This window comes from Anthonomus grandis, chromosome 5 (genome assembly GCF_022605725.1).
Source record: "Anthonomus grandis grandis chromosome 5, icAntGran1.3, whole genome shotgun sequence".
Taxonomy (NCBI): Eukaryota; Metazoa; Arthropoda; class Insecta; order Coleoptera; family Curculionidae; genus Anthonomus; species Anthonomus grandis.
In genome coordinates, this window is record NC_065550.1 from 25,601,040 (window position 1) to 25,627,364 (window position 26,325).

Sequence of the window (26,325 nt, forward strand, 5' to 3'; positions counted from 1 at the left end):
TTTAACATCCCATCTGCTCCCATTTCTGCTGAGAATACGCAAAACAACGATGACATTCAACCTGGACCCTCCGGCATCCAACAAAAGAAACGCCTAAAAAGCGGTCGAGATAATGGATCAACATCAGATAGTTCCAGTGAAAATCAGGACCAAATTAAATACATGGAAAGTGATGACAGTCCATGGGATGAATATTTTTACAGTGATGAAGATGAACGGGTAGGTACTTGAAGAAAGAACTGTAGCCCAAAAAGCAGAAAAGTCAGAGGGAAAGTACGTCATTGTTAAATTTGAAGGAAAGTATTTTACCGTATAGAGCATACGAGCGACAGTAAATGTGATGGAACGTGTTGGAAAGCAATGGAAGTGGCCTCAAAAGAAAGACGACATATTTTATAGAAATGAGGAGATTATTATGAGCATAAATGCCCCAATTCAACGTGGAAGAAGAGCGTTATTTGACATTCCAGAGTTAAGTGATTTTGTTGTGTAATCACAGGTGTATCATATATTATTTACCACCAGTTTTATTACTTAGTTTTCTTTTGCTTAAAGTTACCTACACATTAATAAACATTTTGTTAATATTTTGCATAAGAGCATTTAGATGTGTAAAATAAAAGTTAATTTGTAATTATTTATGTGTTTTTATCTATCAAATATCCTTATTTAAAATTTTAATATTATATATTTTTCGTATATAAATAGAGCATGGGTGTTACTTTGTGCCAAAATTGTATTTCACGTTAAATATCAAACAAAATGATCCCTGTCGCAAAGTAACCCCGACCCATGGGGTGACTTTGTGACATTTTATTTTGTTTTTTTCTCAAATTCTACTTCACATGTCGAGTTATCGATTTGAATCAAGAAAGAAATGTAATGAAACGATACAAATATGAAACGATAAGTTGGTATATCTAAAATAATATTATTTGCAAGTTTACATGATTTATTATCAAAAAACCTAAAAAATTGTCACAAAGTAGCCCCACTTTACGGTATACAATTACTTTTATTTCAATCTCTTAAAAAGGGGTAATATTTTGTTTTATGGAAAGGTAAGGATAAGCTTTCAAATACTTTAATTTTAATTAATATGCTCAATGAATAAAAAAAATAATTGAATTAAATGGGTTTTGAAATCCCTGAGAGAGCAACTATCTTATTTGAGACTAAGATAGTTGTGAAAATTCATAAAATATTAACAGCATTTAACTTCCTGAGCAAACCATAAAAATTATGAATCAACTGCTCTAAATAACAACTAAATATTTGAAGAAATATTTAATGGCCTATTATCCTGATTATATGAATTCTTATGCTGAAGCCAGGTTTTTCGATAATTCAGGCAGTTAGACATTAATATAATACATTTTATTACTTTATTTATTTCTGCACTTTTGAGTCAATTAAGACACTTTTTTCCATATTGTACAATTAAGTACATATACATTTATTATTCTCCTATTACAGGAAATTGAGCTACTTCTTTAAAAATTTAAGTTAGCTGATTTGTTTTATTACTTTATGAATCTAAGGCAGTTCTCTCCATATTTTATATATTATCAAGTAATTAAGTACAGGTTCAGAACCAAAAAATTACTTCTTAAAAAATCTGATTTTAGCCAATGTATTTACCTATAGCATCTACTGATAGATGGTGTCCGTTGAGAAAATACATTAAAATTTTTTTAACTTATTGGTAGAGAGTTTAAGAAAACACACTAAGTACATATTGTTTTCCAATATATGGTAGGTTCAAATTTTTCAAAATTTTCTTACACTCGTCTGAAATTCGGTACTTTCTGCACTCGACATGTAAAAAACTCTTATTTAATTAAAATTTTTATTATTCGTTACAAGTTTTGTTAAAAAATAGCTAAATTAAATCCTTTCTGTCATATTATGTTCGAGGATTTACAAGAATTTCTATACAATAATGGTAACATACAAATCATTCTTAACTAACAATACTATTTACAAATTTTACGTTTATTCGTTGCTTATTTGATTATTATTGATAAAAAAATTATAATCATTCATTCAAATAAACTTTCTAGTATCCAGCAATACCAAAGACTAGAAGAAACTAAGAAACATTCACATTTTTGGTATATTAACGTCTCTAAGAAACAGAAGACCTTTGAATATTCGCCTAAATCTCCATATGCTTCACAACGCCACATCCCTATACTTGGTGATCTCATCCGCTGAAGCGTTACTCAACGAATTCCTACTATTCAACCTCTCAAGCTGCTTCTTATAAATTAAAAAATCCGGACCATCCAGCGGTCCATAATAAATTGGCACTCCGTAATTCTCCATAGGTTGTGCATAAAATCCCGACCTATTTTTAATAATATGACTACTCTTCGAGGTATCACTTAAAGTGTCCATGGACTTATATCTGGATAGTTTAGAAGGTGCGCTGGAGTAATTGATCTCCGACATGGCCCTCGGGGGCGGCCGTTTTTCTGGATAATTTGAGGGCGGCATGATGACACTACTTGTGTCGCTGATTCCATGTGGATTTCCATGGTTTAGCCACTGTTGGGCGTATGCCATACTGGGATAGTCGATATACCGTAGATCCACGAGTGATTTGGCTTTCTTATCTAAAACAAAATATGTTAAAAATACAAATGTTTTGGGAAATATACTTATTTTACCTGATGTCAAGTCTCCATTTCCCATTCTAGGCAAGTATACACTAGCATTAAATTCGCTGGTAGTAGTACTAAAATGGTAACCTCCGTAAGGTATTGAGGTTGGCATCATATGCATATTGTTCCAGAGATGTGGCATAGATCCATACCTAATGTAAATTAATTAGTAATAGCATATTGATTGAATATATATATATATATATTGATGAAGCAAATAAACTAAATATTACCTAACCTAATCAGAAGCATTAAATAGAGTAAAAGACGAAATTAAATACTGATGAGTAGAAGAAAAACACGGATAAGATAAAGAAGAAAAGATGGAGTAGAAGAAGAATACGAAGAAAGGGAAATAGAAGCAAAGCATTAACATTCTTTATTACTGATGAAGTAATGCTAGGATAATCTTGTATTCCAGGACAAAAATGGTAAATTTCTCTTACTCATTTTAGTCACTTTTTTTCTATTCCAGATTTTAACTCTTTGATAAAATTGTAACAGGAGGACAGTATTTAAATTAATCTGTATCTATTGGTCATGTTAAATAAAGTAGAATTAATCAATGTAAAGGAAAGCTTCCTATAAGACTGAGCTTCTCGTCATATTTCCTTTCATCAGCTTCTGGACTCCATCGCTTAAAGGATTTTAAGAATATGACTCTCATTATTAAGAATTAAAGATCACACCTTGATTTATAATGATGAATACAAACATATAAAAATTACATGGAAAATAGTCCATATAGGAAGAGATGATTGAGTTGATTGAATACCCACAAATCGGTCAAGTTGTTAAGACTAATTTAACAAAGACTAGTATTATTTAATCACTAATTTAGCAAACAAAGACTAATTAAAATACAACAAAGATGACACCAATTATGAATATTCTTCTGATATTACGACAGTTTCCTTTTAATAGTGATGCCATTAAACAAGTTTTTAATTTCTTCAATCCATCTCCGAGGGATCGGTGGTAGCCAAAAGACACTACCTCCATATATTGATCAGAATGTCATAGTCTTGGTGTATATGAATAGAAAGGCCAGAGTAAGGTGACTAATGATAAATTGAACTTGAAAACTCCCAAGGATGATCAAAGAGCCAAGACTAATAATCTTTTTACCACAGTTTGATGAAGAAATAAAGAATTGAAAAGGCTTGTGGTGATGTTAAATCTTTAAATTGGATTGTTTGGAAACGTCAAAAAAAGAATTACTTTTGTTTGTTTACAACTCCTTCTGGTTTTTACCTCAATAAGAATCATAAGACTCAATCAGCAAATGGTTAAGTTTGGATAAAAATTAATTTTCGAACCAAGTATACAGAAAGGGAAAGTCGATGAAACCGATACAGGAGGACAATATTAAACCTTATTTGTGTCACTTGATCAGGTTGGTACAGATAAAAACAACCAATTTAAGAGAAAACTGCCCATAAGACTAAGGTTTTTGCCTTCTGGAGTCCAGTGCTTACAGGATTTTGAGAATATAACTCTGGTTATTGAAGATTCTGGATCAGAAATTGGTTTCCAATGATGGATGCAAATATATAAAAACTACATGTACAAAAGTAACATGAAAGAACAAAGATGGAGATGAATGAACACTCACAAATTGATCAGATTGCAAAGACTGATTTGACTGGTGAATACGACAAGGATAACACTAGGTATGAACAATCTTCTAGTACTATTACAGTTTATTCTGATACTGATGTCATTGAACCAGTTTTTAATCTCTTGGTATTCTTTGGTCTTGGTATATATGAATAGGAACATCAGAGTGAGGTGACCGATGATAAACTGGAGTTGCAAATACCCAAAGAAGATCAACGAGCCAAGATTAAAATACTACAGTTTAATGAAAGAACAAAGAATTGAAAAGGCTTGTGGTGATATAAAATCCTTAACTTGGAATGTTTGGAAAAGTCAAGAAAAAGAATCACTTTTGTTGGCTTACTGCTCCTTCTGGTTTCTACCTCAATAGGAATCAGCAAGGGTTTAGTTTAGTTAAAGTTTTTTTACTTAGTTTCTGGAATCTATTGCTCAAAGGATTTTGAAAATATGGCTCTGATAACTAAGATGTCTTGATCACAGGTTGGTTTCTAATGATTAACGCAAACATACACAGACTACATATAAAACAATCCATGTAGGAAGAGAGATAATTAAAATGAATTAACACCCACCAATCAATCGGTCACAAGACAAGAGCAAAGACTAATTTGACTGGTGAAGAGAATAAGAAGAACACCAGCTATGAACAGTTTTCTAGTATTTCGACAGTTTCTCCTAATACTGACATCATTAGACCGGTTTTTTATTATTTAAATTTATCTGTGACCAATCGCTGGTACAGTGACCAGTGGTAGCAAATAACACTATCTCCATATATTAATTTAACTGTCATAATCTTGGTGTATATGAATAGGAACATCATAATAAGGTGACCGGATAAACTGGGGGTGAAAAAAAAAATTGCGGGTGGAAATTCTGATGGATGATCAAAGAGCCAAGACTAATACACTAACCACTGTTTAATGAGGGAATAAATTGAAACTGCTTGTGGCGATATAAAACCTTTAACTTGGAATATTTTAAAACATCAAGAAAAAAACTTCTGATTTCTACCTAAAAAAGAATCATCAGGCTTAATAAACAGATGGTAAAATTTGGTGAAAATCCTGGCCAGGAAGAAGTGGTCGATGAGTGAAATCTGGAGATATATCTCCTAATAATCAGATATATCGCAGACAGTACAGATGAAATCAGAATTTCCAGAGTACAATAAAAATCTACAAATCTACGGAAAGGAAAAGTTGATAACAAAGACAGGATTAAAGATAACTTGTATCACTTGGTCATGGTGGTAAAAACAGAATCAACCGATGTAGGAGAAAGCTGCTTATAAGACTGAGCTTCTTATCATAATTCGCTTCCTCAGTTTCTGCGGTCTTGTGCTTAAAAGATTTTGAGAATATGACTCTGATTATTGAGGTTTCTAGATTACAAGTTTCTTTCTAATGATAGCTGCGAACATATACAGACTACATGTAAAATAGTCCATGTAAAAAAAGAGATAATTGAGATGAATAAACAAATCGGGCAGATTGTAAAGACTAATTTGGCTAGTGAACACAACAGGGATAACATTAATTATGAATATTCTTCTAGTACTACGACATACTGATGCCATTGAACCAGTTTTTTATTTCTTCAATTCATCTCTGAGGGATCGATGGTGTGGTCACTAGTGGTAGCAGAAAACTCTACCTCCATATATTGATCAGACTGTCAAACTCTTGTTGTATACATCAGAGTAATGTGGCCGATGGCAAATATCCAAAGTAGTTCCAAATACCCAATGATGATCAAAGAACCAAGACTAAAAAACTTACTACAGTTTAATGAAGTAATAAACAATTGAAAATGCTTGCAATGATGTGAAATCTTTTAACTTGGAATATTTGGAAACGTCAAGGAAAGGAATCACTTTTGTTTGCTTGCTGCTCTTTCTTGTTTCTACCTCATTAGGAATCATCAGGCTATTGATAGGGCTCAATCTAGAGGTGAACTAACAAATAGTAAAGTCTGGTTATAAATAAATTTTCAGGTGAAAATCCTGACAAGAAAGGAGTGGTCGATGAGCCAAGTTAAGGCATTAAGTAACTTCAATGAATCCTGATGTAATAATAATTGAATAAAGGTTGATGGATGAATCTGGACTGGAGAAACTTATCACAATTAAGTAAAAAATTAACTATTAAACACCATTTTATTTTCTTTTTGAATAAGCCTTTTAGCTACCGGTTTCTGATCCGTTACACGTCATCGGGCTGACGATAGGCATTTGCTTTGCAAGGTGGAATGAAAACCATTCCAATAAAGAAACAAAAAAATAAATAAAATATTTGGTAAAAGAAAGTTGATATTTTAAATAGTTGTAGATGTACAAGTTGTTCCAAACTCCAAAGTAAATAGCAAAGTTGCAAACTTTGACTCTTTTTTATTTCATAAAATAACATTTTTGAAGTGGTGAAGAAACTTATCAGCTTTTATACAATAAAATCGTTACATTATATTTCAAAATACTTAGATTTTTGTAAAGCCTTCGACAGTATCAAGACTTTTACAATAAAAATTATTAAAAGACTAATCAATGAGTCCAAAACGTCTATATTTTAAGAAAAACTTGAACTGACCTTTTCGGTAAAGAAAGTTATCGATTTCATATAAAACTAAAATAAATAAAAATTTTAAAGGAGTCTAACTAAAAATATTAAGATTTTTAGAAAACCTTTAATAGTGTCAAGTTTTTTCAATCCATCGAAAAACTACTCAATAATTGCAAAATGTATTCACAAAAAAAAATTAAATGACATTAAAAAATTATCAGCTTTCATAAAAAACTAAAAATGGCTGACTTTTTAAAAATACTTATATTTTTATAAAGCCTTTAACCGTATCACCAGTTTTTTAATTCTTTGCAAAATTTTCCCTCCATATCAAACTTCAAGTCATTCAAGTGAAGAGGAAAAAAGAGTTAGCAGATAATGATTACATAGTCGACTACTTAAAATTAAACGGACAATTACAATTTAAGAAATCGTAATTTCTCTTTTTATTGCAGCCATCGGAGTATAATTGTATGTGACAGTAAACCGATCGACCTTAATAAGTACATTCTTATCTCTGGCGCATTATAAAACGACAAAAAAAAAACAGAAATCCAGTCTACTTAACGCCAAAAACCAGGGGCAACACGTGAATTTTAATTAACTTTAATTGACTTTTGTACTTTAATTGAATTACAAATCATACGCCCGAGTGGCGACAGTGAGCTCGCTTTAAGAACAGTTACTTTGTATTAAAATTTCATAAGCGTATTTTTAAGTTATTGTGTCAAGTCGACCGATACTGTGGTATAAAAAATATTTTTTTAATAACACCAACCTCTTAAGGTTTCCATCGATTTGATCCATGGAATCGTCATACCCGTTATTTTGGTAATACTGACTGTTCAAGGGTGAACCGTTTTCACCTATGGCAACTTCGGTTAATTCTTGGATCCGTTTCTCCATTAACTCTTCGTCTTTCCATATCGAGTAGAGAGACTGGATAAGAATCAGTTGGACAACGTTGACTAGGATTCTAAATAACCAACAGGAGAGCTCTGTCTTACCGTATATGTGAGCTGTACCCTATGAAAAAAACTGGTTTAAAATAATGAATATAAAAGAAAATCTTTCAGACATACGGTTGACTGTTAAAGAATAGAAATTACAATTTTTCTCGGAAGTGGATACATTACATTTTATGTGTAATTGTCGGTTCGCAAGTGAAAACTGTTTCAAGTCGTTTATATGGTAAGATTTTTTAGAAAATTTATGTTGTATCGGTTCTGATTATGTAAAACCTGTTGTGCTTATAGTTGGTACCGCTTTGTAATATATTAACATGTTGTCTGGCAGAAAATAATGAGATTTCTAAAATATTGTTTGCAATGTCTTACCCAGTAGTTAACGCTCATATAAATAACGAGTCCTGCCTCTGGAAACATGAGAATTGTTACTGCAAACATCCATGTTACCAAGCAGAGTATGTTTTTCTAAAAAGAAAAATAGATTAGGGATTATTAAAAGGAGAAAACTCATATATAGTCATATATTATTCCCACTAAAGTATTTATGTAACTATACCAGAAAAATAATAATTTAATATAGAAATATGAGTCATATCTAATTTAGTTATGCCTTATTCCATTGTTGAAAAAATACTATAAATAGAATAATTTATCGCTGGGAACTTTCTGAACATTTGTCTTTCTAATAAATTTTTTGTTGGTTTGAATAACATGGTGGTGCCGTTTAGAATTTTTAATTTTTTAATAACTTTTCTCTCTTTTTGTATGACAATGATGAGATAATAAGCTTTTCTCATCCGTGTGAATTTTCATCAATTACCAGAAGAAATGTAATAACGCACGGAAAAACCAAGCATACAAATGTAGAATATCTAAAGCATTTCTGCTATATTATAGTTTCCAATTAATAAAGCCTTTTTATAGCCATCTTGTTTGATATAAAGTTAATCTACTGTTATTTATTTTTTGTAAAATTTCAGATTTCCGTTAATAAATAAATAAAACATTTCTAAAATATTCCATAAAAAAGCAATTTCAATAAAAATTCAATAATTTAAACAAAAAAATAACAGCGATTGAATTTATGTTATTCCCGTTTTTTCTTTAAATTAAAAAATATTAAAAAAATAGTTAAGGACTTAAAAGTAGATCTCTCCAAACTTAATTAAAGAAAAAATTAGGTGTTCATGTAACTATATTAACAAAAAATAAGTATTTAATTATAAAAAAGCGAGTTATATCAGGTTCAGTTATACCTAATTTCATTGTCAGAAAAATATTACGTCATACATTGTAATATGTAAACGGGGACTTTCTGACCATTTGTCTTTTTAATGCATTTTTGTTTTTTGAATATTATGCCATATGAAAATTTTACTCTCTTTATCTCATATTTTTGTGATCATTTCATGGTTTTTTTATTATTCAATTTTTATAAATTACTAGATTGCTTTTTACATAAAGCACACATAGATACCGGAAATATTAAAGAACTTTACACGTAGGATATCTAGAGCATTTCTAATAGATTATAGTATTTATCAACTGAAATAATTAAAATACCCGAAAAATAGGTCAGGGCTTATTGAAAGTAGATCATTTAAAATGCAAACGATACAATAAATAGTAATATGTACTTATTGAGTGTAAAAAACTATACGATTTAGTACAAAAATTAAAACAATTGATAATGGCAAAGCCAAAGTTTGCAAAAATTCGAAAAGTCCAGCAACGTTTTAAGATGGTTGAAAATTATTAACTAAAATGTTTTCAAACATACACTTAAAGAACCTTTTATTCTTTTCTGGATCACATTACAAGTGTTCTGAATGGTCATCATTATCATATTACGACGTTAGATAAGTTTAAAGTAATTAATTTAAAAAATGGTTTCGAGTCATTCTTCGGTTTTTCTCCTTGTCAAAAGTGGTTTTCGGATTAAACCTTTCTTTGTGAACATTCTATTAATTACAGAAATGAATATTTGTTTAAAAGGTATATATCGCTCCTTACTTTCATCCACCATATTAAAAAAAATGTTAAAATAATTAAAAATCAATTTGATATAAAAATTAAAACCGTATCCAGTTAAGTTATGCCTAATGATATTGTAAAAGAAACTTCTTCATACAATTATATATATCAACGAGGACTTACGGAACGTTGGTCTTTCTATTTAAATTTTTTTCTTGTTTTTTTTTCTTGATTGAAGGTTATGAAGTTTAGAAATTTTAGTAATTTTTATCTGACATTTTTATGATAATAACAAAAGTTTTTCTGATCATAGGAGGAGATGCTACATTTTGGCTCAAGGGTGAGAAAGAAATTATAGAGAAAAGAATCATACTTCAGACAGTTATGTCACTGAATCGGGTTTAATTTACTGATTTCCAAGGATATGAGAAATATTACAGGAATATACACTTAAGATCAAGAATATTCTGTAGGTTGCTAAAATATTCTTGAGGTGTTCAATAAAAAGTGATTTTAATGAAAATGAGTGCAAAATTTGACAAAGGACAGCTGTCACAAGTAATGCTGAACATTTTAGAAACCTCTTAATAGTAGTTCAGTCATCAACAGAAAGCTGTCTTATTCAATCTCAGAGCATCATTGAAAAGGACAGCATCAGATGCTCCTTTATGGATTCCAATTTAATGCACCATTAGAGAATTTTTAATGTTTCAGTCATAACATAGGAGAGATTACTCAGCTATTTTTCAATCTCGAGATCTACATTCTGGGTGACTTCAATCTTCCTAAAGGGACATGTACCGTTGCTGATCTTTGCCTTACTACTTATCCAAAAAATTAACAACTATATCCCACCAACTGAAATTAATAAGATTATATGCACATGTCTAAAAGTTGTTCGTTGTACAATGTATTTCAGCTTAATAAAATTTCAAATTCATACAATGTTATTCTTGACCTTGTCCTGCATTATTCGAGATTATTTGTCTTCAAAGCAGATATTGGTCAGTACTTGGTTCCCATGGATAATAACCATGCTCCACTGCAGTTTGAAATATCATTGCGCAACTCTAACAATAATAATCTACAAGAAACTGGCTACTATTATGATTTCGAAGCAGCAGACTTCACCATTTACAAGACTTGACTTCTGCAAGGCATTTGACTGAGTGAATGAATAAAATGACATGAAATCTTACTCAATAAACTTCTTGGTATGGTATATAGGGTTCTAATTTGGACTGGTTGAGGAGCTATCCTCAGGAGTAACATAGAGGTCTCACCTGAGTCTTCTGCTGTTCAACTTTTTCATCAATGATATATAATTTTGCTTTGACTATAGCCATTTTCTCCTCTTTGCTGAAAACCTTAAGTTATTTACGGGAGCTTTTAGAAAATCCAGTGGACAGTAAATCCATTGAACGTCCACACAGTTGCAAAACAGGTCAATTACACGGTACTACGTTGCTTATCATTTTAAACACATCCATAGGAATTGTTCAATGTCCAATGGCTTTTTATTAGTGTTTAACCAGTGATCTCTTATTTTGTTGAAGCTATAATATTAGGTAAGTATAATAATAGTAAATCCATAAGATATCCAGTGAATTGGAAGATACGATAAGATTGAATGCAGATACAGTTTTCGACGAGAGATGGACCCCTAATGAATCTAGAAAATAGGAGTCCAGTAGCTTTTAATTTTTGTTCATTCAATAGTTTTTCCCTATTTTTCTCTCGGTTCTAGCATGCATAGACGCCACTAAGAGTAAAAATAAAAAATTTAAGGTAAGAGAAAAAATTTAATTATTATGTATTAGAAAATAGTACTAGATGCATAGAAACTACCTACTAATTTTCAAAAAAATGTGTACAGGGATGTCCAGTTTATTGTGGAAAATAAAGTTTTTCACTATTTCTCAATCCTTGGGCTTGAAATTTACCTAAAGCGATAGTATGTCCTATACATTTTTTAAGAAGTGATGAACCTTTAATGGATGATGGTTTCCTTGCACTTATGGATGACCTCAAGAATCTGGCACTCGAAATGCAAAGTCATCGAATTTTCAAAGGCAAAACAATCATGTAACTTTATTTATTAAATAATCATTCTATTTTACAGCGTGTGCAACGGATAGAGATTTCACTAAATCGCTAAAGTTGCTATTTTAATCACAGTACCTCCATTAAAATACTATACTTTGCCTTTGTCAGAACCCACTTGGAGTATGTCTTCTCTGTCTGGAGCCTAAACTATACATTTTATATCAACAGACTGGAAAGAGTTTATCGTCAATTTTGCAGGTACGTTCATTACAGGTTTTACAATGATCAAAAATGTTATTATAAGACTCTCTGCCTAATACTTGATCTTGAAACCTTATGAGCCACCTTATCCCATCAACTACATATTGTTCTTATTTCACTTTTTGTCTACCTTCTTACAGGACAAATTATGCTAAAAAATCATTTATTCCTCGAACATTAAAACCAAGCAATGAGCTACATAGCCTTGATTTCCTTTAACCTTTAAATCCTTTTCTGGCTTTCATTTATATACTAAAGGCGATTTCTGCTAAGAACAAGTATGTTGAAATAAGTTGAAGTAACATGAAACTCTTTTTTTGGGAACATTTCTGAGGACGTCACATCATACTTTAATAAGGTGTGGTAACAAGAGGGAAGTAATTGAAATATTTTTATGAGTTAAAATCCTGGTTGTTGTTAATTTAAATTTTTTTTGTTTATTTAATTATTGTTTTTTTTTATTTAATTTTTTAGTAACCTCGCTAGAAATCGCCTCAAGCTGATTGTGAATTAATGTTTGTATCCGTTTCTTTTTTGTTGTTTAATTTTGATTTTTGTTACCTGAGCTTGTATTTGGTAACTTGCATAATGTTGTATCGGCCTTGACTCGTTAATAAAGAAGCAAATAGATATTTAATTTTTAAAATTATTTTCTTATAAGGGAGGCTTAAAATGTCTGGAATAATTAAAATTATTTTTTTCACTATTTACAGGCAATAGAATACCTAATGAAATTGAAAGAAGCCAATTTGCAGGTAGTAGAACTAAATTGCTTTATTACAATTAAACCTAATTTGCTTTATTTATTTGCAATTATTGAAATAATTGATTTTAAAGATTTGAATAATCAAGTAATGTATTAATATTGAATTCTTTTAAAATCTTGAAAGTTTAAGTTATTTAAGTTTAATTTTTCACAATCAGCATTAATCGCCTTATACATATAACTTCACTAAACTGTTTTGGTCAGAAGTGATTTTAAAATCAATACTCTCATTTCCAAAATTTGAAGCAAAAATTTTAACAAGCGGTAAAAACCCTTTTCAGATTTAAAATTTTTTTTCACCATTAGCGTCAATCAGCATAGTGAAAATTGCTTACAGAAATAATTGTTTTAAAAGACTTCAACAGTCAAGTACTGCAGTAGCTCCGAACAGCAGATATTTATAAATTTTACTCTAAATACCTACATATTTAATTTCCTGTCTATAGAACTAATATTTCCTATTTCGCAAGATCATTGATATCTATATGCAATTAACTTGACAGCATATTATATGCTATATTACATACATACCTTACAGATATCTCAATAATGTGTACCAAATCCGTTCTTTTACTTGAAACGTATAATTTCAATGGCAACTAAACACTTACGCTTATTGGAAACAGTATATTTAAAACTGTTATCGTAACTTGTGAAATTGTTGTTTTTTTAAATAAAATAAATGGTTACAACCACGTGCAGTTGGCGGTTGACCGCGGGTGTTATGCGTGGTTAACCCGAGTTAAAATACCTTATTAGTGGTATAACTAATACAAGCAACCTCCAATAATCATGAAACTCTTATGCATTTTCCCTGTGTTAGTGAAAAAAACATTGGACACGAAGGAACAATCTCATTAACTGATTTCTACAATTTAACGTAACAACGTTTATTACGCAATATGTTAAACAGAGTCAAATATTTCATTGTGTTTGCACAACCATTAAACAAGAACAACATCCGTTGAAATATTTTTAAACAATTTTGTAATAACATTAAGCAGATTAATATTGTTTTAATGCGTCAATTATGAACTTTCATTGTTTATTCTGTGTGACTCTTAGTGGCACCATCTTAGGACGTTTAATAAATTCCATTCTTCGATTGCACCTAAAGAAGAAAAAACAATAAAGTCGACCATAGTAACAATGGATACTGAAAAAGAGGTATAAGAACACCAAATTTGTATGCAAGCTTCCATTGTTTTCAATAATGCTTTGTTGATAAGGTTCACACGTCCGACATATCGAGGAAATCTGACGGCAGTATCTTAGTGAATCATAATTAGTAGAGAATGGATGAGTGGTAGGTAATTTATGACGTGTTAGAAGGAAAGTCATTTATTTTATTGCAAATATACATTAATTTTAGTTTTTTGTTCTACTGCGAGTTTTTTCTTTCAGAAGAAAATACTAACTTTTTGCCTTTTCTGTATGGTTTTTTTCGTTAAAAAATTATGTTCTTAGATTAGATAGTATTTAGGGTAAAAAAAATTAAATTTGATATTGTTCATTTGATTTTGTAGAAAACTCATTATTGCTATGACAGGCAAATTTGTAAAGAGGTAAATTAAATGAACGTCGTTCAGTCTCAAGTTGGGCTCTTGCCCCAGAAGAAAGTCTATTTTATACATAAGTGTGTCATTTTCAATCCGTTTATGAGCGGCCTTGCATCTGTTTAGACTTAATTGATAGAACCTGGACTTTAGAACTTGAGTATGAGCCATCTAAGCAGCGTTTAACTTTGGACCGGTATGAAATTCTTGGTCAATATCAAAAAATCTATTTATGCTAGCTGTATTATCGAGTTAATTTTTCTCGGGCAGGCTCTCTGAAACATCCAGATACGTGGTATTGTTGTATTGTCTACGGGCTTTACTTAAAGCTTTGCGAAACTCCGTGCACCCCCGCATAATATGCAAGACGCTTTATTTATACAGTCTTTTGCCATATAACCCTGCTCACCTAATTTAAACATTGCCCTTTTCTATCCGGACCTTGGCAAGCTTCTGCCTGATGTAAAGAGCTCCAACATTTCTTATACCTGCGTATAACTTATCTTTCTACGGCCTTACATGCGGTCATTCCAATTCTTATTTTTGGGATCGATGTTATTCTTTGGCAGAAATCTTTTGTCAGATATATTGTAGCATTTAATAGGTCTCCGTTGGCATTTGGACGAATATTTCTAACTTTTAGCTCCTCGTCTTTTATGTTATCTCTGAGGTGTATTTTTAATGACTCCTTTATGTGTGTAGGTTTTTCCATATTCCCAATGCCCGTACTTCGGTGTTTGTATCCTGCAGATTGCTTTGTATCATTTGCTGAATTTGGAGAGCAACTTCTTTATTTTTTGTCCATAAAGACCATTCTATCCAACGTATAATCTGAGGGTCTTCTTCTGCTTCTTTTATGTAAGCGCGATCTCCACTCAAGCATCCTCTCTTGCGCTATGTTACCATAAGTTTCTTGGCACTTGCTGAGATTCGTGTTAAGATTTCAGCTCTATAGGTCATGACTGGTAACACGGATTGATCAAACACCTTTTTCTTTCTACATTGTCGCTTTTAAAGACCTTCACAGATTTTCATAGACTGCCCTAAATAGTTTAATTCTTCTTGTCATTTTGCACGTTTGGTTGTCTCTTGAAATTTGCATTTTATGACTAAGATAATACTGGTTTACGAGAGCTATTTCCCCATCACTAATAAAAATTTGCTCACTGAAAACTTGACACATATTTTGTTTTTAAGATATTTCTTTTTAGACCTACGTCAGAATATGTCTTTTTTAGTTCTTGTAGCATATTTTTAATCTTATCGGATAGCAAAACTCATCCGGAAAACGTAGATTTTTTTAGGTTTCGACCATTCACCTTTAGACCCTTGTTTTCTCAATTGGGATTTCTAAAAGTATACTCCAGGACTGTTCTTAAGAGTTTGGGCGACATTATGTCTCCCTGTATCTGATACACCTATGTCGATTTAAATATATTTAGTATTCTTATGAAGTTTTACTATTATTGTAATATTTTTGTAGATATTGCAAATGAGCTTTGAGTTTGTAATCAACTCGACATTCCTGTAATGCACTGAAGACCACATTCAGCCCTACCATATTAAAGGCCTTTTAAAAGTCTACAAAAGCAAGGATCTATTGTATTCGATGCTTTTTTTAATCACCCTTTTTATACTTTGCAGATGGTTATGTATTCCAAATTTAGGAAGGAAGCTCACCTGCTCTGGAGGTTAATAGAAATCCAGTTTTTTCTTAAATATCCCCCAGGCAACCACAGAATGACGTGTGGCATTAAGAAAGACGTCAAAATATTTAATGACGTAGTCAGCAAAATGCCCTTTTTGTGACGATAAACTAGCGTCATTTGAATGACAGTAATTTGAGTGACAATAGATTAGTGGTATCAAATGAGTTTTATTATGAAATGAGTGCATCATTTGATAATAAACCTTATGGATCAAAGGCGTAAGGGTGAAAATAAATGCGAGTAGGAATACAAGAGGATATATTGTGAAATAAGAGGCAAAGTAGGTCGACTAAAAGCAGAGTGGTATACTAAGGTAAGGTAAAGGGTTTGAAAACAGACAGAATACGACTTGTTAATTTACATAAAAACTAAAAGTAAAGTTGGCGGCAATAATCAACTGGCTTCAACTCACTATCTAGAAGACAACCTAGTGGTGAAAACAAAATAAGAGAGAATAAGGTGAAAAACTTTATAGATGCAAAGAATATATTAAGGACCAATTACTAGAGAAGATGTAGAACGAGCGATACTATTAAGCGGTGAAAGAATGACAGCCCTTATAAAACTTTTTAACTCCATTTACTGGAGATTGGAATAATATCGATGGATTGGCTTAAATCATCATTTGTTATGATCCCGAAGAAGAATATAGCAACCAAATGTAACAGTTAGTCTAATGAGTCACGTCTTAAAGATATTTTTGAGAGTGATATATGATGGCAGAGTATATAATAAGGGAGCAAGGCCGGAAAATTAGAGAGGCATTCTTTGCTGTTCATGTGCTGATCCAAAGCTGTCGTGATGTTAATCATAGTGTGTTCCTGCTACAAATTCTAAAAACCATAGGGATAGATGGCAAAGATATTTGTATAATTATCAATTTGTACTGGCACCAAATAGATGAATTCTGTTACCCTTGATTTTCAACCTCTATTTAGAGCAAATATTCAACAATGCCCATGATACAGTTATTTTCACTAATAAGGAAAAAAATACCAGCAAAACAAAATAAATGATTATTAGAAAAGAAGCTGATGTTGGGGGTGATTGTGTCACGGTCACTCCGGAAAGAGCTCATAGGTTAGTGTATCTAGGCAGCAACAACAATGATCAGTCGTATTCAATCATGAAGATCAAAACGAAAATAGAAAAAGCTCGAGCCACCTTTGTGAAAATGAAAAGAGTTTAAACAAGTAACGACTTAACGCTGAAGTTGCAAATGAAGATAGTACGCATGGACACTCACCGAGATAATGCTCAAAGATTTACAATCATTCGAGATGTAGGTGTACTGGCGATTACTTAAAATCAGTTGGGTAGGCAGAATGAGTAACAACATAACTCTCAATCGCATGGCCAAAGATTTAGACGTAGTTAAAAATATAAAACGATACAAATTAAAATATTTCGGTCATATCATAAGACACTCATACTAAAGTTGGAGGTTCGTTCAATAAACTTTTATCCAAGGCATTTGATCGAGTGAACCATTAAATCTTGCTCAATAAACTTAGGAATATCGGGTTTACTGTTTAAAAGTGAATACTGATAAAATCCAAATATAAAACTATTAGGTTTTCCAGAACAAGACTCAACTGATTATATTTATTATGTCTACGGTAATCTGCTTGGGTGTTGGGTACAGTTCAACGTAAATTTTTCAGGTTCATCCACTATAGATTTTTTTAATGATTAACAATTTTATTATAAAAACTCTAAATCATTTATATTACTTATTATAGGTAAGTTATATTTATAATTGTTTATTAGGCTTGACTTGTTAATAATAAATATTTTCCATAAAATTATTCTTTGTCTAAAATAATATTAAAAATTACCACGTTATTTTTACAAGAACAAAATACAATTTCTTTTCTTTGCTCTTAGCAGTGAATTATTAACAAATATTCAACTGGCTTTTAATTAATAATTAGTTATTCTGCAAACGGTAAGGCAAGCCAGTTTACACTTAATTTAATTGATTAGATATAAATAAATACCGAGAAAAATTATAAGACTCGATTTCAAGAACAAGTACTCAATTAACAGAATCAGTAAATCGTTATTTTTTAAGGACGGAGATTTATAATTATAATTAATTCTAAGATTACTATATTAAGGTCATCCTTACTGTTTATTTTTAGTGTCCTGAAGATGATTTTATAAACGTCGAAACGTTGTCACATGAATAAAGAGACTCCAATCCAACTTAATTATTATATTAAATCATTTATTGATATAATATTTCTCTATTACATATTATTTATTAATCAGAATCGGAAATTATGTATATTAAGGAAATGAAAAGCATTCTTGTCATAAAATTTGAAACTGTAAAACAAGTGTTATTTTTATTGCCAATTAATGGAGTAATAAAAGTGAAAGGTTTATGGAAATAACTCGGTTTACTTGTTATATGCTCGAGTTAACCAGGTAATTAAGTATATTTTAAAATGGTCCAGAAGGACAAAAGTTTTACGGCTACTGGTCTAAAAGTTCCCAATGGTTTCAGTAAGACTTTCAAATAAGACCATAAAACCATCCCTGTGTCTTAAGGTCTTTTAGGGCATGAATTATATAAAACCCACCCTGTACCTACCATAGCATTTAAAAATATTAAGTAAAAATAAATAAGTAAAGTCTCTATTTTAGAGGCGAAATTTCTAAATTAAATCCTCTATAAAATTTAAATAACTAAGGCATTGATAGGATATCGAAAATCCTTCTAATTTTTTCATCGTTTGTAAAAGTGTGTTTCTGGTCCCTGTGTGTATTTTTTCAGATTTATAATATTTTCTTACCGTTGCTAATCCATGTAGTAATAGGGCGGTAAATAAGCTCATGATAAAATAACCTGCTGAGAGAAGCACCGCAGCTGCAGGAAGTACATTTGAGGACTCCAATATGATCCATATTAGCTCAAATGCGAAGGCGATTAGATAAGCTATCTGAAAAAGAATAATACAATAAGACTTTTAAATATGACAATTTAATGAAAATAGTGGATTTACCTATATATAAGATGTTAGCAAAAAGCCATTCAGTCATACATTTATTTTTTTTATTCACATTAGACATTACTAAATCCAATTAATAAAGGTCGGATATCATATCAGTTTGCCCCTCAACACTTATAGAACTAAAAAATAAATCCAGATCCATACTATCTACAAAGTGTTCCGTTGATCATGTTACAAACTTCTAGGGCAGATAGAAAACGTCAAAAGAAAAACAAAAGTTCATATAAACATGGGTCCGGAAAAGCTTCCTCATGGAGCTAAAGCTCTTTGAAAATAACCTTTAAAAACTAGTTTTTTTTAATAGCTCCGGAACTACTTTAGCTACCTCAACCAATTTTGGGAGGTAAATTATTGTTAGTACGTTTATTCTTTTGAACCTACTAAATAAAAAAAATATTTACCAGAGGCTTCAGAATCAGGGGGGTATTTCGTAAATTCAGGCCCATTTCTTTAAGACTTTAATTTCTGCCCGTTTGGGCATTAGATTATGATGTTCCTATGCTTTTTACATAAAAAAGATGCTCTTAGTAAAAGTCGGTAAATATCACCGTTTTTGTGGAAATTGACTAAAGCCAAACTAAGATACAGCACCTGAATTAATTATTTTAATAATAATAATAATGCTAATTCATTGCCACTGTCATTATTTTTAAAATTTGTCACTGTCAGTATTTTTTACATGATATTATTCCCTTTTTGTTACGGTTAAGTAATGGAAGATTACACTTTTGCTGAATTCGCCGATATCCTTTTAATTTATGGGGAAGTTCGATGTAATGGTAGAGCTGCTTCTCGACTATATGAAGAGCGGTTTCCCGAAAGGCGAATCCCAGCTCATACACTTTTTGAAAGGGTCAATCAACGGTTCAGGGAAACTGGCTCCGTTAAAATAAAACGCCAAGATAACGGCGCGCAAAGGAACATCCGAATCCCGGATTTCGAGGAAGAAGTGCTTCAGCGATTTGAAGATAACCCATCAGTAAGTACTCGAGCAGTAGCTGATGCGATGCATGTAAATCATGTTAGGGTATGGAACGTTGTTAATGAACAGCTTCTTCGGCCCTACCACCTGCAAAAGGTGCAATCATTAGGACCCAATGATTTTATGCCCCGCGTGAATTTTTGCCAGTGGTTTCTTGACCGGTGTACAGAAGAACCTCAATTTTTACTGACGAGGCTTTATTTACAAAAGAAGGCATTTTTAATTCTAAGAATAATCATGTGTGGAGTGAGGAAAACCCTTATGGTGTTCATTTTAGGAGCTATCAACATAAGTTTTCGGTCAATATGTGGGCCGGCATTGTTAGAGAACGCTTAATTGGTCCAATTATGTTGCCTCCTCGTTTAACGGCAAATATTTATTTAATTTTTTTAAGAAATGTACTGCCAGAACTATTAGATGATCTGCCCCTAAATATATGACAGAACTTATGGCTACAACACGATGGAGCGCCAGCTCATTTTTCACTTATTGGCCGCGAGTTTATAAATGAAAATTTTGGAAGGCGCTAGATTGGCCGCGGAGGCCCTGTCACCTGGCCAGCGCGCTCACCAGATTTAACACCCTTAGATTTTTTTCTTTGGGGGGCATATGAAAAGTCTCGTATATGAAACTCGGGTCGAGTCAGAAGAAGACCTGGTGGCCAGAATTTCCGCAGCTGCTGAAGTAATCCAAACCACGCCTGATATTTTTAACCACTTCAACCTTTAATATGGTGCGTAGATACAATAAATGTATCGATCGTGGCGGCCGGCATTTTGAGCAATTAATATTTTAACTTTATTTTTGCAATACCAATCTTTAATAAAATTTGTTTACGTTTCTAAAATTGTTAATTTGTTGGTTTTTTATTACACTTAAAATCATTTAAACATTTTATGCCTCAAGGTAATTAAAGTGACAGTTTATTAATTTGAGAACCTATTTAATAAAGTGGCTACCTTAACTTTTTTTAAACATTTATTTTTTATTTACGCCAGATTTTTTTTTTAATTGTTTATTAATAATAATAATAGGTAATTCATTTTTCTATCTCATAACTTGCTTTTCGTCAATTTTTACAAAAACGGTGATATTTACCATTTACCGACTTTTACTAAGAGCACCTTTTTTATGTAAAAAGCATAGGAACATCATAATCTAATGCCCAAACGGACAGAAATTAAGTCGAAAATTAAGTAAAAAAGAAGTCTTAAAGAAATGGGCCTAAATTTACCAAATACCCCCCTGATTCTGAAGCCCCTGGTAAATATGTTTTTTTAGTAGGTTCAAAAGAATAAACGTACTAACAATAATTTACCTAAAATTGGTTGCGGTAGCTAAAGTAGTTCCGGAGCTATTAAAAAAAAACTAGTTTTTAAAGGTTATTTTCAAAAAGCTCTAGCTCCCTGAGGAAGCTTTTCCGGACCCATATTTATATGAACTTTTGTTTTTCTTTTGACGTTTTGTATCTGCCCTAGAAGTTTGTAACATGATCAACGGAACACCCTGTATAGAATATCCTATTACAATGTGCACAACTAGACTTAGGTAAAGTAAGTCTGACATATAGTTTTGGAATATGAAACAAGATCAGATCGATAAAGTTCCAGTTATGATATTTGGTTTTAGACACACACTCTGAATATTAAGTATAACTAATATGCTATCAGGACAACAGTATTGGAGATATATGTAATTTTGTTTAAAATAAAAAAAGCTTAACGTTCTGTCTATGGGGACCATATAATAGCACCATATTCTCAATGTGGTCTCACAAAAGTATTAAAGAGTCTTATTAGAATGAGAATTTGCCTAAGATTTTCGGTATACCGGATAATAAAACAAACATTAATATTACACATCGAACCTTAGATTAACTTGCAGTGTGACTCCAAGATCCAAACAGTTATCCCTAATTGCAAGGTGATTATTTTCATGCTGTGATCTTCACAGGCGATCAGCCTCAAAATCTTGAAGTTATTAGAAAATAAGAGATCATTTGAGTTTTAAATAAAGATAGACAGTAAAAAAGGTGCTATATTGTACTACTCTGATGAAAAATGTAAAAATCCGATGCAAAAATAAGATGCGCCTACTCTCACATAGCATTGCCTGTTAGAAAGGTATGAGTGAATGAAATTAGAAGCTGAAGACACTGAATTTCTACAGAAGCAGCTTATGACTAACTTTGTCAATAGCCTTAGCAGCATAGTTTGCAGATAATCATGGACTAAAGTTTGTCTTCCATAAAGTTATGTTGATGATCTGGATTAAATTATTATAAGTGGTTTTGATCATTTCATAAATGAGAGATTAAGCGGTCAAATTAGTGTATAATTCTTTACTAAATTATTGTTGCCTTTTTTATGTATTGGCACCATGATAGAATCCTTTAATTTGCCAGGAAATTTGCCTTAATTTAGTCAAAGAATAAAAAGAACTTTAAGTATATAGATAATAAATGGACGTTGTTTTCCAGAAAATAAAAAGCGTTTATTTTCACAAATAATAAACCAACGATTTTTGACAAATATTTTAAATATATACAGGGACGCTTAAAGAGATAAAGTGAATATAAATTTTATTTTTCTTTTAAATAATACGAAAAGCGTGTTTTTTCAGATGGCCTCTGTATATATTCAAAAGTATTGTCAAAAAGCGTAAAGAAATTATTTTCCCAAAAGTAAACAACGATTACAAAATCGATGATTTTTGACAATAATAACAAGATTTTTATAAATATCGTAATCTAAAAAAAAATCTAGTGCTTAAATCTTTCTTGACAACTCTAAATATATACTGGTTGTTACCTGGTTACCCAATAACTGAGACAGACAGTATTATTTTTTGTTTTTAATGACAATAAAAACTGGGGATATCTCAGAGAGGACGTACAGACATAAATTATTTAATTATTTTAAGTCAAATTTATTCCTGTTTTTTGTCCAAAGAACCAACACAAAGAACATATATAAACAACAAATTTAGTTTTATAACTCACATTTAAATAATGGTAGATAAAAGATCCCATAGGTCAGGTTTGTCTGTATAATTTAATTAATGATCCTCATTTAAAAATGAGAAAACTCGTTTTGCATGCAAGGTTTTATTCAAAAATAACAAAGGTCTTGATTTTATAATAAATTTATTATGCATTATGTTCAAATCATTTTAATAATTGTGTGATAAATTTTAAAAAAATAACAATAATTTAAAAATAAAACATTTTTTTAACCTCTACAATGGGAAAAGCGTGTAAAATTAATTGTTAAAGCTCATCACAAAAACAACTAAAAAGTAAACAAGGTTTTTCAATTAATGCAAAGTCCAATCTTACGGTAAAAATATCTCTTATAAAGAAATTGGTTCAGTAATATTGGGTCAATCGGACGTAATTTGATGGGTATATAACGATTTGCACTACGTGCGTACATAAGTTTGCAGTTATGTATGACTTAGAACGTATTTCTGTACTGTTAGTTTTTATGCAAAATGGACAGGAAGGAAGTACTCCTGATGTACAATGTAAAGAAATTTATTATAATTAGTTATATAGAATTAGAAGCGAATATAGTTCGTTAAATGTGATTAAAGATTTTTTACTTTGACCTTAACAGTTTTCGCAATTGTCAGTTTCACGATAAAAGAATAGTCTGACACTTTGACGTGAGAGTAGTTTTTTTTAATCGTTTTGAGAAGAAAATTGTTATTTTTCCTATAAAAATGTCGACATATAAACTTCTATTCCATTTTTTTCCAAAATGCCGCTAATCGGCATATTTAAACTTGAAACTGTTAGTTTAAAGTAACGGTTTTTAAAATACCGCCATTTTGTTTTGGTATTCAATACTTCCGCTTTTTATTTCAAGATGGCGGTCATCGTTATATTTAAATTGTCAAATGCCAGTTTGACGTCAAAAGAATAATCAAAAATGAACTCAGATGGTTTGCGTCTTATCTCTTTAACGAATCCATATTTGTTGCCCTACTAGGCATTTGTTCTGAAACATTCTCATCAACTTATTGAATCTTGTTCCTTCCTTTATTATGCTGATGAAAAATATTTCTCCGAAATTGTGAGCTATATTTAAAATCGATATTTAACCATGATAACTCTTTTATTATTAATATTTGCTTATAGTAGACTCTAGTTTAAGTCATCTGAAATTCTAGATACAGGAGTAATATTGACAGACTTAAAAAGATAGTCGGTTTTTGAGATTTATTTCTTACAGGACTCACTCTTTTATTGAGAATCCAAATTACTCTGATGCTCGTTCATATTTTCAAAAATTTTAGAATTGGAAAAGAAATGTACAATTTCGGATATTGTGACTTTGTACAAGATTATAAATAATCTCTATAGCTCTCTAATTCTACTAAGTAACGTTTCTTTTAGTGTAACTGTTCGCCAACTTAGAAACTCTGAGTTGTTCTATATTCCTTATTATTACAGATCTAATTATTATCAGTATGCTTCCTTAGTAAGGATGATTAAAGGTGGTAACTTGAATTGTACTCATCATTATTTAGACTTTTTTGCAAAGCGTTCGTAGTTATTAAAAAATTATCTTAAATGTAAGTTGCGGGAATTGGTTTGCGTTGTATATTGTTTTGGAAGATTTAATATTTTGTTAAGTTAGTGTATATAAAATATATATTAGGATAATTAAATTAGAATATATATTAGGTAAATTTGTAATATCAGGATCCTATTTTTCGATTTTCTCAATATGTTTGTATCCTAAAAACTGAAATAAATAAGCTCCTGTTAAAGAAAAGTTATCTTCCCTATGTGTTGTTTATCTTTTTATCCAACCAACTATAGGTTTTTTCTCCACTGACTAGGAATTTGAATTTCTTTAAATAAAAATAGCTTGGATCGATTTTCCAGGGGTTTATGGTCATTCAGATCAAAAATGGTCAATCTTAGGCTTTAACCTACATTCCTTGTATAGGGTTTATTTATTTTGTGTAAGTGTTTACCTTTATTAATGATTATTTGTTCTGATTTTAGGTTCTGAGCTTTTATCTTTATATATATTTTTTTGTAATTCTAGTATTATTTTTCTATATTATATTATTTAGTATTTTGTATTAGCTAATATTATTTTGGAAATGGGCTCTGCTGTGTATCGAAATAAATAAATAAATATCCTTGAAATGGTGAACAGGTTATATGTTTTATTCCTTTACTAGGGTAGTTATATGACTCATTTAATACTATTTGCTTGTTATTATAAACCATAGGTACCTTCGTAGGTACTCAGAAATATTACTGTAAAAGATGTCTCAGAAACATCAAGAAACAGAAAGGAACATAACGTGTTCATAATGCTAGAAACATCTTTGAGACACTTATGGCAAACTGGGGCCTGAAGTTTAATAAATTACTGAAGTTCAATAAATTTTTGATCTTTAAAGACCTTAAAAAAATATTATTTTTTAACGCACTTATATAAATAAAAATGAGTGCACAACGCGTTGCATGTGTGTCATAACAATTATAAAAATAACATCATAACTTGCGCATCTTCTCTCGTCATGATAATTATAATAATAATTACACAACTGTAGGTATTGACTTATTCATTAGCGAATTAAATGAAACAAATAAAAAATTATGCGGTAACACTTACCAGCAGATATGCGGCAAAAAATCCACACGCGATGGGCAAACTACAGCAAAAACATTTTTCAATAAAAGCCATATTACTCAAAAGAAAAACTTATTTAAATTTACAGTTCCGCCAAAGGTTTAAAAACATTTTCACGTTCTTCACACACTTTTTGAATGAGATACACGGACGCAACTACACATAATAGTGGTTCTCCTTCAAATTATAACGCGTCGGTGGTAGGTATTTCTTCAAACAATACCGAAGAAGACTGACTGATGCTATTGCAAAATTTTTTTACTCAGATTATTAACTGATTGTTTTAAAACGAAAAAAGGTGGGCGAGGCAAAATACTGAGTATGAGTAATACCCGCGCTGAAGTTGTTTGCGACTATTTGAATATTTTATTCACGTGTGTATTATTTTACTTTCTCTTTACATCGACTTCCCACCAAGACTTTTAAACGATAGGCGCTTAAAAAAGCGCGCCACTTTTGAATATGTAGGCAACCCAAACAACATCAACCATTTGGCCAAAGTTACAACGTTTTTTCTTGGTGTTATGTTATATTGATCAATC

The 26,325-nt window shown here is 31.1% G+C and overlaps 1 protein-coding gene across 1 annotated transcript; it reads right to left on the reverse strand.

Moving 5' to 3' along the window:
- Nucleotides 1-1,832: 1,832 nt before the first annotated feature.
- On the reverse strand, nt 1,833-26,156 carry LOC126736502 (uncharacterized). Its single transcript, XM_050440880.1, has 6 exons — nt 25,766-26,156; nt 18,926-19,072; nt 8,182-8,277; nt 7,623-7,870; nt 2,673-2,818; nt 1,833-2,618 (listed from the first exon to the last, which is right to left on the reverse strand). Exons 1-6 carry the CDS (start codon nt 25,835-25,837, stop codon nt 2,176-2,178), a joined length of 1,152 nt encoding a protein of 383 aa, XP_050296837.1. The 5' UTR covers nt 25,838-26,156; the 3' UTR covers nt 1,833-2,175.
- Nucleotides 26,157-26,325: the final 169 nt, after the last annotated feature.